At 39.6% G+C, this 14,567-nt stretch overlaps 1 protein-coding gene across 9 annotated transcripts in view; it reads left to right on the top strand.

The window, feature by feature from the left end:
- The window catches only part of RALGAPA1 (Ral GTPase activating protein catalytic subunit alpha 1), a 142,086-nt gene that overhangs the window by 80,186 nt on the left and 47,333 nt on the right, over positions 1-14,567 (top strand). For all 9 annotated transcript variants that reach the window (XM_054162060.1, XM_054162062.1, XM_054162061.1 and 6 more), the window contains 4 exons: positions 1,083-1,151; positions 3,029-3,163; positions 5,826-6,009; positions 13,055-13,922. In XM_054162060.1, coding sequence (XP_054018035.1) covers positions 1,083-1,151; positions 3,029-3,163; positions 5,826-6,009; positions 13,055-13,922 — 1,256 coding nt within the window. The remainder of the gene's footprint in view (positions 1-1,082; positions 1,152-3,028; positions 3,164-5,825; positions 6,010-13,054; positions 13,923-14,567) is intronic.

Consider the following 14,567-nt stretch of genomic DNA (forward strand, 5'->3'; position numbering starts at 1 on the left):
TTAGGAAGAAGTTCTTCATAGAAAGAGTGATTGGCCATTGGAATGGGCTGCCCAGGGAGGTGGTGGAGTCACCATCACTGGAAGTGTTTAGGAAGAGAGTGGATGGGGTGCTCGGTGCCATGGTTTAGTTGATTAGATAGTGCTGGGTGATAGGTTGGACTTGATCTCAAAGGTCTCTTCCAATCTGGTTAATTCTATAATTCTAAGTTGTAAAATGGCTATATCATGCTTATTTTTTTTTCACAAATACTACTATGCACGTGAGAATATTATCAACAAAATGCACTTAAAAATATTGGATGCCTTCAAATGTGTGTATTTAAGTTTAGTGTAAAAATGATCACTTGAAATGTGGATCTACAATTGTATTTTCCATATTTGTGTGCAGAAGTTTGCATTAAAGTGTTTCAGTATACAGCGAAATATTTCCTTTGAATACACTTTAAATAACAAGGAAATAGAAACACAGAACGGCTTAGGTTGGAAGGAACCTCAGAGATCATCTACTCCAACCTCTTCACCATGGGCAGGGGCACCTTTCAAGTAGACTCAAGGCCTCCACCAACCTAGCCTTGTAAATCTGAAGCACAGAGAAAAGATAAGAGGTCTCCCAGATAACCGTAAAGAGAAATCATATGGAAGCTTCATAAGAGTTTTAGCAAGGATTTTTCTGCTCCTCTGCAGTCATATTGCTCATGAAGTAGAGGCAGGGTGTTTACAAATGTGGTAATTCTAAGAAAAAATGGAGCTTAGATAACCCCATACACAAATGCATGTCAGGCCCCTTTCTGCACCCTGCATCTTTCTGCCTGAATATGTGGAGTAGCAGTGTAATTTCCTTGTCCATAATGCACCTACATCATCAAGCAGAACATAGTCTTTTGAGATCTTCTGCAAAGTTAATTTAAAAGGATTTTGTTTGAATAAATAAATAATAAATAAAGGGTAAGGAATAATGTAATTTGTCTCAAAATAACTTCAGTAGAATTTCACCAAGAATCTAGTATTGTCACATTTACCTACTTAAAAACTTAAGTGTTTAAATGGTCTCTTAAAAAGAAACTATGATGTCTTTACTTCAGATTCTGATAGCAACTATTACCCATCTGCTACCCAGTACAGAAGCTTCTTCTTATGAACAGGACAAGAGGGTAAGCATTTTTTTGTTTGTTTGTTTAAATTTTGTTATCTGATGTGCCAATTTAACTCCAAAGGCTTGTGACCTACCATTGTTGCAAAATTGAAGCTGTGCCTTGAAGTAGGGATTCGGCTCTTCCAAGGGTAATACAGTATAGTCTCAGAATTCCAGCCATGAAAGTGGATTTTGGAAGTTTTTGTAGGAAAATATGTGTTTACAGTTAATTGAGATTGTTTTCAGTAATTAGAACATCTTCTTTTCCTTATCTTCAGTAAGCTCAAAAGCAAATAATGCAGACCTTTCTGACTTGTCTTGTAGTGAAAAATATATTCTCAACTTGTAAAGAACACCTTTCACAATCTTTATAAGATAATAATTTTTCTTCCCCCACTTTTAAGTACATTCTTGAACAAAACAGGCTGTAGTCTCTAGATTCATTTGATTGTTGTCTTCCTTCAAAACAATTACTATCTCTTCATGTTTTCAGTGGGCCTGAGTCTCCTAGCTCAAACGGGCTCCTTTTTCACCTATGCACAGACTTTCTGCCCTCTGAAAGCTGTCTCTCATCTGAATTATTTGGCTTAGCTCTAGGACAGTGGGGTTCAATGGTCATCCAAACTTTGGCACTTTGGTGTAGTTTATCACTGGCAGCTCTGTTGTTCTGAGCCACCTGTTCCCACAGGAGCTGGCAGTCATATGTTACTTATTTTGGCCTCTATTATTTTGCCTCTCCTCTCTGCTTGCAAGTAGGAAAGGGCTGCTGTAGACTACCACAGTGTGCTGAGCTAGCCTCCTTTCCACTTGAGATGCTTCCCATACATCAACAAGTTTCCTCATGCACTAATGCAGTCAGTCTACAGCAGTGTGCTGAGCTAGCCTCCTTTCCACTTGAGATGCTTCCCATACATCAAGAACTTTCCCCATGCACTAATGCAATCATTCTATGTCAAGTATCATCGGTTACCTAGTTTGACAAACAAACCTAATGGATTTCTGAAAAATTAGTTTAATATACAAATACTTAGAGCTCTTCATCATCAGATTTATTATAGCAGTGCCTCTGAGAGACAAAGGTGTAATGTGTGATGTGAAATAACTATGATATTTTTGTTGCTGCTTAGTAAATCAGTTAAGTGGATTATCTTTGAAAGACTTATTTTGCTTGGGAAATATTTTAGAGAAACTTTGCAGCTATTTCTCTGAATTGTTCTCTCTTCCACAGCTAAGTTTTTGAAATAAATTAGAAAAAAAACTCAAACAAACATTTGAAGCCAGTAAGTTATTAATAATTTGGTGTGTATGTGTGTCTGAATCTAATATCATTCTACAGTCTTTCAAAACGTCCCCTAGAGGGAGTCAGTTCTTTAGCTGACTGAGAGGCCTAGAATGCAGAAAGCTGGTGGATTTGTTTCAGATGATAACCTGATGCTGCACAGCATTATTGACAAGGGATGAAGGAAATGCTTTCTTATTTCTAAAGCACTAAATGCAGCTGAAATTGTTCACTTTTGTGTGACCTTTGATTCCCTTTGCAGTGAGATTTATGTGCAAAATGGCGTATCAGCCTTAATTCGTACCTCTGTAACCTGACAATAACAGCACTCTACAAATCAATTTGGAAAATCATGGATATACTCTTAAGGACAGTATCTGCTCAAGACCTGCCATGATGATGAACTAGTGTTATTATTAAAGATCTCACTAGCCAAAGCTTTTACTAAAATGCCATAGACTTTTGAGATACAGTGGCTTTTAAACCTGCTATTACTGTAGAAGGTTGACTCTCCTGAGCTGAAAAAATAAAGTAAACCAGGGAAGTAAAATACAGTGATAAATGGGAAGTAACAAGTGCTAGTTTAATTGATTTGTAATTCAAAATGTTTGTTCCAGTTGGTGGTTTCTTTACTTCTGTGCTTGTTGGACTGGATAATGGCCATGCCGTTAAAGACCTTGCTGCAGCCTCTTCACACTACAGGAGCAGAAAATGATAAGACTGAAAGATCGGTTCTTAATTGTATATATAAGGTACATGTTTCTTTACTTGGTAAATAAAAATTTCTGTGCATGGAGGAAGTTCTTCACTGTGAGAGTGGTGAAGCCATGGAATGGGTTGTCCAGGGAGGTGGTTAAGGCCCCATCCCTGGAGGTGTTTTAAGACAAGGCTGGATGAGGCTCTGGCCAGCCTGATCTAGTGTGGGGTGTCCCTGCCCTGCCCATGGCAAGGGGGTTGGAACTAGATGATCCTTGTGGTCCCTTCCAACCCTGACTGATACTATGATACTGTTTTCTGTAAGCTGACCTCCCTACTGTTGAAATGTAGAGTGCTGGCTTAGTTCTTCTACATTTTACTGTACCTGCTATATATTTGGAGTTGTTTGGTTTTGGTTCTCATTTTGTCACGTTTAACCAAGTTCCTTTTTGTGTGTCATATCAGTAGTGGATGCTTGTGTTGTGGAAGACCAACTATATATTTAAGAAAGGAGGATGTAGTTTTTATGTACCAAGCAATTTCACTTAGCAATAAGTCAGCTCAAAAGTGCTAAGTTATAATTACTGTCTTTAGGGACACAGAACAAAGATGGGATTTTTTTTTTTTGCAAAGGAAGGGGATTAAAACCTCCAGGAGCTTAGACCTTGTATATGTAATTAAAGAAGACAGGATATCTAAAAATAAAGGCAGATTAGTGATTTGGCAAAAAATGCCCAAGGAAGTTAAAGAGAACAAGAAGGGCTTCTTCAAATAAATCAGTAGGAAAAGGAAGAATAGGGAAAGTGTGGGCCCACTGCTGAATGAGGAGGCAGCCCTCAGAACTGAGGATGCAGAGATGGCAGAATTGCTGAATGCCTTCTTTTCTCCAGTTTTTACTCCTAAGACTGAACTTCCCTATGAAGTCCAGACCTTGGATGAAGAAGTCTGGGGGAGGGAAGACTCTCCACCAGTCAGTGAAGACTGGGTTAGGCATCAGTTACATAAAGTGAATATTCACAAGTCTATGGGCCCTGTAGAGATGTACCCAAGAGAGCTGGCTGATGATGTTGCTCTGTCACTGTCCATCGTTTTTGCAAAATTGTGGCAGACAGGAGAGGTGCCTGAGAACTGGAGGAAAGCCAGCATCACTCCAGTCTTCAAGTAGGGCAAGAAGGAGTTTCCAGGAAACTACAGACCAGTGAGCCTCACCTCCATCCCTGGAAAAATGGAGTAGCTCATTCTGGAGGTCATCTCTAGGCCCTTGGAAGAGATGATGATCAGGAGTAGTCAGCAGGGATTTACCAAGGGGAAACCATGCTCCACTGATCTGATAGCCTTCTGTGATGTAACAGAATGGGTAGATGCAGGGAGACCAGTGGATGTAGTCTACATTGACCTTAGTAAGGCTTTTGACACTGTCTCCCATAACATCCTTATGAGCAAGTTCAGGAAGTGTGAGATAGAAGAGCAGACAGTGAGATGGATTAGGAACTGGTTACGAAATAGAATCCAAAGTGTGGTGGGGAATGGTGCCAAGTCCAGCTGGAGAGCTGTAACTAGTGGACTCCCCCAGGGATCAGTGCTGAGTCTGGCTCTGTTCAATATCTTCATCAATGATGCTGATGAGGGGACAGTGTCTGCTCAGCAAGTTTGCTGATGATACCAAACTGGGAGGCTTGGCTGATACGCCTGAAGGCTGTGCAGCCATTCAGTGAGACTTGAACAGACTGGAGAGGAACCTAATGAGGTTCAATAAGGATAAGTGCAGAGTCCTGCATCTGGGGAGGAATAATAAACTGCACCAGTACAGGTTAGGAGGCAATCTGCTAGAGAGCAGACATGTGGAGAAGGACCTGGGAGTCCTTGTGGATAACAAGTTACCATGGGCCAGCAATGTGCCCTTGTGGTCAAGAGGGCAATTGATATCCTGGGGTGCATTAAGACGAGTGTGTCCAGCAGACACAGGTTCTCCTCCCCCTCTACTCTGCCGTGGTGAGACCCCACCTGGAATATTGTGTCCAGTTTTGGGCTCCCCAGTTCAAGTGGGACAGAGATCTACTGGAGAAAGTCCAACGGAGAGCTACCAGGATGATTAAGGGACTGGAGCACTGCCTTGTGAGGAGAGGCTGAGAGCCCTGGGGCTTTTTAGTCTGGAGAAGAGAAGACTGAGAGGGGATTTAATAAATGTTTATAAATATCTGAGGGCCGAGTGTCAAGAGAGGAGGGGCCAGGCTCTTCTCACTTGCACCTTGTGAGAGGACAAGGGGTAATGGATATAAACTACAGCACAGAAGGTTCCACCTCAACATGATGAGGAACTTCTTCACTGTGAGGCTCACAGAGCACTGCAACAGGCTGCCCAGAGAGATTGTGGATCCATCTGGATGCCTTCCTGTGCAATCTGTGCTAACTTCTATGGCCCTGTTCTGGCAGGGGCTTGGACTCAGAGGTCCCTTCCAACCCCTAACATCCTGTGATCCTGTCATGTGCTGGAAATTTTGTTAAATTCCACTTCAGCATAGATAGTATTTTAATAATTTCTTTGCAGACCAGGTTTTGTTTCTGTCAACATTAAGCATCTAAAGTTTTCCAACATTTTGTCCTGCCTACCTGGTTCTAACAAATCAATGGAAAAATGTAAATGAAAGTAAACTTTGTTTCTTACAGAGCTATCAAGTTGAAACTTGTTAATGTCATGAAATTCTGGTTTTGTTCTAGGTTCTGCATGGATGTGTCTATGGTTCTCAGTGTTTTAGCAACCCTAAATATTTCCCTCTAAGCCTTTCTGATTTGGCGTGTGTGGATTATGATCCTTTTATGCATTTAGAAAGCTTGAAGGAACCAGAACCACTGCATTCACCAGACTCTGAGAGATCTTCTAAACTTCAGCCAGTCACTGAAGGTTTGTCAAATTGCCTAAACACATGCTCTTTCGAAAGGTTTTATCTTGGTTTCCAGAATTGAAGTGCTGGTCTCAAGCAGAAGGTTTAAGTCATACCTAGACACTGGACAGGAACTATCAGTATGGAGTGAGCAATTACTGTTCGATTAACTGAAATAACTATCTTATGAACAACATGAAGATCAATTTGATATGGATTCCTCTGTTCTCTTTGTAGCAGGAGGAACTGTTAAGTACTGCAGCATGAATAAATGTTGCTTTTCATTTTCCTTTCAGTAAATTACTTCATTTTTTCCTTAATTTTCCTTCTTTTTCTAAGAATGTCTTTCCTATCTGAGCTGGAAATACTGAAAGATTCCTGTGAATTTTTGGAGCCTCTAATAATTTGTTGTCCATCTGTTTACACTGTTTAAAACCAGAGCTACCTAAAAAAAAAAGGATAAATTTCTTCTCACCTGCTTAGAACCTTAAGATACCCAGGAATTACAATTTTTTTTTCAGAACCTGAAGATTAAAAACTAAGTATCAAGAAACTAAGCTACAGAGGAGTAGCATATATTACACAGTGTATCTAGTAAATACCAAAGAGCTGCATTGGGAAGGAAATTGAAAAAGATGAGATTAATACTGATACCAGAAACTCTGTGTAGTGCTATTCTCCCTCCATATTAAGTTGTTCCATTTAGGCTTCCTTAAAGGTACTAAGAACCAGATAAATGCAGCAGCTCTTTGTAGCAGCTGTGTGCTAACAGCAGGTGATTTTGTGGTCTGTAGTGTCTACGTGCTGTTTTTTATGTAGAGAAAATGGCTAATCATTGTGCCCTTGTCTAAGGCATGCTTCATCATCCTCAAGTACTTTTTTGGCCAAAGAATTCTTAACATAGAGCTGTTCCCTAATAAGCTCAGTATTGGATTGAACAAGTCTGATTTGAGAACTGTTGGCAGGAGGAGCTGTAATTATTAAATTTACTGAAGAATGAAGCAAGGTACTATAGTTGGCTTTTTGTCAAATGGCTGTGGTCTTATTAGTAAAAAGTAATCATCTGCTGGGTCAGAATGAAAGAGGCTTCGAAGGATTCATTCTGTCCTAATTACAGTCTCACCTATACATATTATGTAAAGCTAATATTTAAAGCATTTGCCAAAATTAACTTTCACTGCATGTTCTATTACAGTGTAGTGAATTGTAGCAGCTTTTTCATGCCTGGCATCTTTTGTGTTCTGTAATAATCTGTAATTATGGTTTAGCAGCAAATGCCGTGCAGCTTGTTTAATCTGACGATCTGAAAAGGCAACCCTGAATAGATTTATCTTTAAATGAGTGTAGTTGCACAAAGCCTCAGCATCGATATCTTGGGTTTGCATTTCCTTACCTGATCTCTTCTGTTCTAATTTCTTGTTAAATTTCTTTGAAAAAAGTCACTTCAGCTGTTCCTTAATTAAGGAAGCTGCTTATTAAAGTTTCAGGGCTCTGGAATTGTCAGTCAGATGGTGAAATTTAATTGGCAAACTACAGCATTATATTACAACCCCTGTCTTGCAACCTTGGCACTTCCAGTCCACGTTGCCAAGCAGAGAATAAAATTGGCAGTGCTTAGCTGACTGCACGGCATCTGTTCTCCCTGGCATTGTTGGAGGAGGGAGAGGAGTAAAGTTGGTGGATAAGAACCAGTCTGGGACTTGATTAAGAGAGGGTCAATTAGTGCAGGCTAGCAGCAGAGCTAAATGCCAGTGGCCAGTGTCGTTTTTAAAGGAGTAAAAGTGATGTCATAGGTTCTTTTGGTTTTTTGGTTTTGAAGGAATGGAAATGGACAAGATGGCAGTTGTAGGGAAATCAGGAAGGTTCTGCAACAACCAGGGTGGGGACAGCTGGACTCTCTTCCCTTACACCACAATCAAAGCTTAAAGTGCTGATGTCAGATTTCTTGAGGGGATGCTTTTGATGAGTTCAATGGATGTGACTGACATACTCTGTTACAGCTCACATTGTTCAAGGTCAGATCCATCACAAGTTTTACAGACACTTAGCCACAGTATGATGGGTATGAGGCTTTTCAGTGATACAGCTTTGTATCAGTGTGTAGTGGGGACAGGATCTATTGAGAGGCTGGAGCAAGCCCTGCAGTAAATGGCAAAGCAAAGATTTAGTAAATCCTTTCAAAACAGGCAATGTGGGGGGAGAAGAGGACTATTCCCCTCTCTGTTTCAGTAGCTTTCCAGGTCATAAGGAATTGGTTATACCTAGGATTACAAGGGAAATTGTCCTCCTTTCTGTACATTTCAGGTAGAGTGATAGATTGCAGTATAAGATAAGCATAGAATAATGTTGACATTAACTCTTAAGTATATTACAAGTTATATTTAAACCTGAATCAACTTTCAGCAGCTGACAATAAAGAGATCAGCAGAAAGCTTTTCTTGCATCATCAGGACTTGCAGACAACATTTCATACACTTAGGGAATCACAAGGCTTGTCTACATGAAGGCTTCTGAACTCCAGCTAGTATTGACAACTTCCCCTGGCTGCAGTACTATAGGACAGACATACAAGTGCTGTCTGTGCAGTTAACTGCACCTAATTAGTCTGGATTCAGTGTCACACTGACGGGGGGGTGATTTCTCCAAGGATGGTATAGCATTATACCCATTCACTGTACAGTTTAGATGTGCAAAAGCTAGCTTGGACTCCCTTGTGCCATGATCTGCTTACCTGCTTCTGCTTTTCTACATGTCATTACAGAACCATAAATATATATATATATGAGGAACAATTAAAATGGGACCTCTCCTTCAGAGCTTTTTTGTTGTTTGTATTAAGTGGGAAAAGCGAAATTGAGGGGATTTGGTGACCCTTGTATTAAGAAGAAGAAAATACATAGCATTAAACAAAGTCACATACACTTTCTAATGCTAATAGGTAATAGAATCAGACTATTTGATAGAGTCTAGTTGCAAGCAAATAATATTCTAGAAGGTTTTTTGCAATTACAGGCAAAACATATTGAAACTTGTTCTTCACAGATCATAAATCTGTTAGAGTTGTGATTGGAAAGCTGTATTTACTTTGCACACAGTGATCTGTCATTTATTGATGTAACTGAATTTTTTATATATATATATATATATTCAGTATATTACATATAAATATATTTATTTCTCCAAATACATTTCAAACGCTTCTGCATAGATCAATAACTTTTTCCCTAGCATAGTACAATTTATGCAGAAAAAATAAAATTCCCCATCTGATACGTAGTCTTTACTGTTTATTTACAAAGTACTTTTAAGGATTTACTGTTTGCCTTTTACTGAAAGGAGACAAAAAGTACACATTAAAAAAAACCTACCTTGTACATGGTGCATCCAGGATAGTACAGATTGTGTTTTGTGAGAGTTATTTTGAAGATGGGTTTCTCTATACCTGAAGCCTGAAGCTGGAAAAGGGTGAGACTTCCTTCAGCTAATGTAAAATACAAGTAGTTAAGCTAAACTGAGCTGTCTTAAGCTCCCTCTTAATGTGATGGAGAAAGAGAAGAGTTTCTAGAAAGTGATTCATCCCATTTCTCCAATTCAGGCTTCTAACTGAGATGAATCGATCTGTACAGCTGCATCACCCTTTGGATAGCTAAAAGGGTGAAGAGAGTTAAATCCAGCCCTTGGTGTTTACTTTTTCCTTGTGCTACGGAACTATAGTTATTTAGAAACTGTTCAAAGTTGAATTACAGAGTTAACAACACATATTAAGGAAATTCAGGTATCTTCCATGTGTGCCACTGATACAAATTGGTGGTGACAGACCCTCAGCCTTTTCACAGAAGAGGTAATTTTAGGGGCTGATAAGAATAGCCACCGTAACGTGCCGCTAGTAAATCACTAAGTGATCATGTAGACACATAAATTATACTACCCAAGCATTGTAAAGAAAGCAGAGGTGTTTTGACTCAAGAAGACAGGCTTGCAAAGCAGCCAGCTAGACTGCTCTAAAGTGTAATGAATTTGAACTAGAGAAGGGTAGATTTAGATTGGGCATTAGAAGGAAGCTCTTTACTATGAGCGTGATGAAACACTGGAACAGGTTGCCCAGGGAGGTTGTGGAGGCCCCATCCCTGGAGATGTTCAAGGTCAGACTTGATGGGGCTTTGAGCAACCTAATGTAGTTGGGGATGTCCCTGCTTCCTGACTAGATGATCTCTAGGGGTCCATTCCAATGCAGTACATTCTGTCATTCTATATGACTCAGTTTGTAGAATTTGTGTCACATTTGAGGTGGCTTGCATTGGTGCATATTTTGATCTGCCCTCCAGAAGCCAAGAGCATGGTTTAGATACTCATTTGAAGAGTTTCAATGTCCAGTTGTTCCTCATTAAGGAGATGCACTTCTACAAAGAATTTATTAGCATGTATCCTTTAAGTTGAAAATTTAATTATAAATCCTCGTATTTTTTCAAAAACATTACTGGATTTGGGGTTTTTTTTAGCCAAGGGAAACCATCACCAAAAACTGATTTGCAGTGTGGCAAAGAAAGTTGCAAGATTGCTTTATTTTCTTTCAGCATAACAGTTTACATTTCAACAGGCTTCTCTTAGGATAGGCTAGGCTAGGCTAGGCTAGGCTAGGCTAGGCTAGGATAGGATGGAATGGAATGGAATGGAATGGAATGGAATGGAATAGAATAGAATAGAATAGAATAGAATAGAATAGAATAGAATAGAATAGAATAGAATAGAATAGAATAGAATAGACCAGGTTGGAAGAGACCTTCAAGATCATCGTGTCCAACCTATCACCCAACACCACCCAACCAACTAAACCATGCAACCAAGCACCCTATCAAGTCTCCTCCTGAACACTTCCAGTGATGGTGACACCACCACCTCCTCGGGCAGCCCATTCCAATGGGCAATCACTCTCTCTGTGTAGAATTTCTTCCTAACATCCAGTCTGAACCTCCCCTGGTGCAGCTTGAGACTGTGTCCTCTTGTTCTGGTGCTGGTTGCCTGGGAGAAGAGACAAACCTCTGCCTGTCTACAGCCTCCCTTAAGGTAGTTGTAGAGAGCCAAGTGCTAAATACTTGGTATAAACCTTCCTGACAAAGATGGCCCAGCCTCTGCCCATTAGCAACCAGGTGCTGGTTAGTACTGCACTGATAAATTATTCTCCAAGCATCCAACTTATTTTGCCTTTGTTTTGTATAAACTTGGTTACAGTTCCTTCTTATATTTCAGCAGATGGCACTGTAACTTAATTTCCATGTATGCTATCAGTATCTGAACATTTAATTCAACTTCACTGAATGTTTTTGTGTTTTGTCAATCTTAAACCTCAAGCAGGTTATTGATAGTAAAAATACAGTATCAAATTTGTTTATATTGGTTTTCAAGGCCTCGATCCATTAAAATACTTGAGTTTATCTGAGGTTTGAAATAGTGTAAAAATTATCTTGATGTTGCCACCTATTAACAGGACTAAATATTTCCCTTTTTTGCAGTTCAGATACAGTGCTCTCTAAAGATGGAGAAGAGCTAGAATCCCAAACATCTCTTACATGCTTTAGCCAAACCTTGTGCAGGGAGGTGGGGAAGAAAATGAAAAATCATATATTTACTAATAGTTTACTTCTACAGATGCAGAAGGCATCCAGTGCTTCAGAAACTAAAGTTTTGTCATGACAGTCAGTCTGCTTTACAAAGGTGCCTTTCTTTTTCCAGTTAAGCCACTTAGGACACCTTAAACTGCAAAAAGACATTTGTTTATTAAACATTCATTTCTCTTGTGTATAAATGCACAATGGAGAGGGAGGTGAGTTCATTTATACCATACTCACACATCCAAGAGGTTGCATTTTATCAGTAAATGCTAAATGGAAAAATAAATAACCTGGTTCAGAACATCCTGGTTTGTGGATATTTGATGATAAAAAAGATGGGAAGGGCTTGTAGTAGTTTTCAATATTCAGTTTTCAATATTTCATGTGTTTAAAAATATATGGTGTAATCCTGAGGAATGGTCTTGATTTATCTTCCCCTTATAAATCTCAAATTCAGGGCAGCCAGGTCCTGTTTTGAGAGGCTGTCTGCAGAAATACATCCTTTGCCATATTGAGCTGATTTTGTCTTCTACAGAGCAATAGTTCCTCAGTAGGGTTACCCTGAGCCACTTGAATCTTGTCTGCCTGACAGAGTCACTTTGAGCAGCTAGCTCTGTACTTCTTAGGTAACAGAGTGGATTTGATAGAAGAATCCAGTGACAATAAAGTATTGGGCTAGCAAGGTGGGGCTATAAACAATAAGAAGCTCCTTTTGTGTATTTAGATAACATGGTCTGCAAGTGTATACAACAAAGGAGGAGGAGGTGTCAAAACTATATTGAAATACCAGTGCATCTCACAAGACAGATGTAATTTAAGATAGACACTTCTCTTCTTCCCTCTTAAGTTTTTCCAGCCTGAAACTTCCTAAAATGCAGCTGGAGCATGGGATTTGCTTGTTTTTCAAGTTTTGCTGCTGTTAGGTTGTGTTCAGCACAGATAGCCTTGTCTTTGGTTTAATACTTTAAAATGATCCAGTATTATTCTCAGCCTAATTTACAGCTATATGCTCCCCTGGGAAATTAAGATGGATTAGAGGTTTTGTGCATCTATGTTCCTTTGTTTTTCACAATGTAATGAAGTGGGGAAATAGAAAAATCCATTTCGGTTGGAAATGGACTTCTTACAACGCGATTATGAGCTCTACCTCACGAGCAATTTAAGGTTTATTTTCATTAAATTGAGACATTTTGCATTTTAGAAGACCTATGCTGATTACAAAGGTATGGTAAAGGAGGTCTGGTAATCTGTAAAATGAAGATTCTTCTTTGACTGTCTTATGATTTTTCAGGCTATATATCTATGAGACCAGCATTCAGCAAAATGCGTATTTTTCCTAGCCTTGCAGTGCTCATAATCTGTTCAAAACTTAGAAAGAAGAGACCAAAAGAAATGCATAAACCTCAGTGTTGTTTTCTGAACTCTTATTTTAAAGCCTGTGTTCTTTCTCTTGCAGTGAAAACTCACATGCAACAAGGATTAATTTCTGTTGCTGCTCGGACTGTGATAACACACCTAGTCAACCACTTAGGTCACTATCCTATGAGTGGGGGTCCTGCTATGCTAACCAGTCAAGTGTGTGAAAACAATGACAATCCATACAGTGAAAGTCCTGAACTTTCTCCTGAACTGTTTGAGAACCCAAACCTTCAGTTCTTTGTGTTAAACAATACTTCCCTGGTGTCTTGCATACAAATCCAGGCAGAAGATGATATGCCTGGGGGAGGACTGTCTGCTGGACTTGCATCTGCCAATTCAAATGTAAGAATCATAGTGCGTGATCTGTCTGGCAAATACTCATGGGACTCAGCCATTTTGTATGGACCATCATCTTTATGTGGATCTTCACAACAAACCTCTTTTGCACTTTCATTACCTCAGCAAGATAAACCAGAAGATACTCTTTCTTCTTTTGAGCATGTGTCTGAGGATGTATCTGCAAGGGATGGAATTACACTCCAAGTAAAAAGGAAATTTAGAGACACTGTACCGACGTGGGATACGATCAGGGATGAAGAAGATGCCCTTGACGAGCTCCTGCAGTATTTAGGTGTTACAAGCCCTGAATGCTTACAGAGAACTGGTGTCTCCCTCAACATTCCTGCTCCTCAGCCAGTCTGCATTTCTGAGAAGCAGGAGAACGATGTCATCAATGCAATTCTGAAACAGCACACAGAAGAGAGGGAGTTCGTTGAGAAGCATTTCAATGATTTAAATATGAGGGCTATGGAACAGGATGAGCCAACCTCACAAAAGCCCCAGTCAGCATTTTACTACTGCAGATTACTTCTCAGTATACTGGGAATGAATTCTTGGGATAAAAGGTAAAAAGAAAAGACTCACAATTTAAGAGCTTACTTTTAAAGAATCGCGCTGGTCATAGAGTGAGTTATGCCAAAAATAATCCAGGCTGGCCAGCAAAGGATGAGAGAAAACATGCAGCTAGGGAGAAATGTCAGTTTTCTTCTGCATTTCAACCTTCCATTTAGAGAGACAGAAAGGAGGGATCCTGCCACCTTTATTGCTGCTTATATTCATTCTTTAGAAAAGTGTTGAAGAAGGCAAATTTTCTCGTAATCCTTTCAACAACTGTACTAAGGGCTACTACCATGGGTAAAGAAGGCATCTTTTCTGCTTTCTTTGCTTCTTATGTATGTTCCTGCAAAAATCATTACTGCTCTGTGCCAGAATAAGACTCTGAAAGTGTCGTACTCTCAACTATTGTGTTGCTGAACAGCATCCTGCTGCTTTGCTGGCTAAGAGCATGCTTGCATGCAGCCTCAAAGCATTGCATCTGTGTTAGCTAATGAGAAAGATATGTCCCCTACTATATATTTCTACATTGGCAGTGTTTGGTTATTGTTTAGAACAGGAGACAAGCCGTGTTCAGTTACAAAAGTAATGTCTCTGTTTCCATTATCATTTTTGTGGGGGTATAGTTAGGTGTCTGTCTGCATATACATGTGGGT

This window comes from Dryobates pubescens, chromosome 5, assembly GCF_014839835.1.
Source record: "Dryobates pubescens isolate bDryPub1 chromosome 5, bDryPub1.pri, whole genome shotgun sequence".
Lineage (NCBI taxonomy): Eukaryota > Metazoa > Chordata > Aves > Piciformes > Picidae > Dryobates > Dryobates pubescens.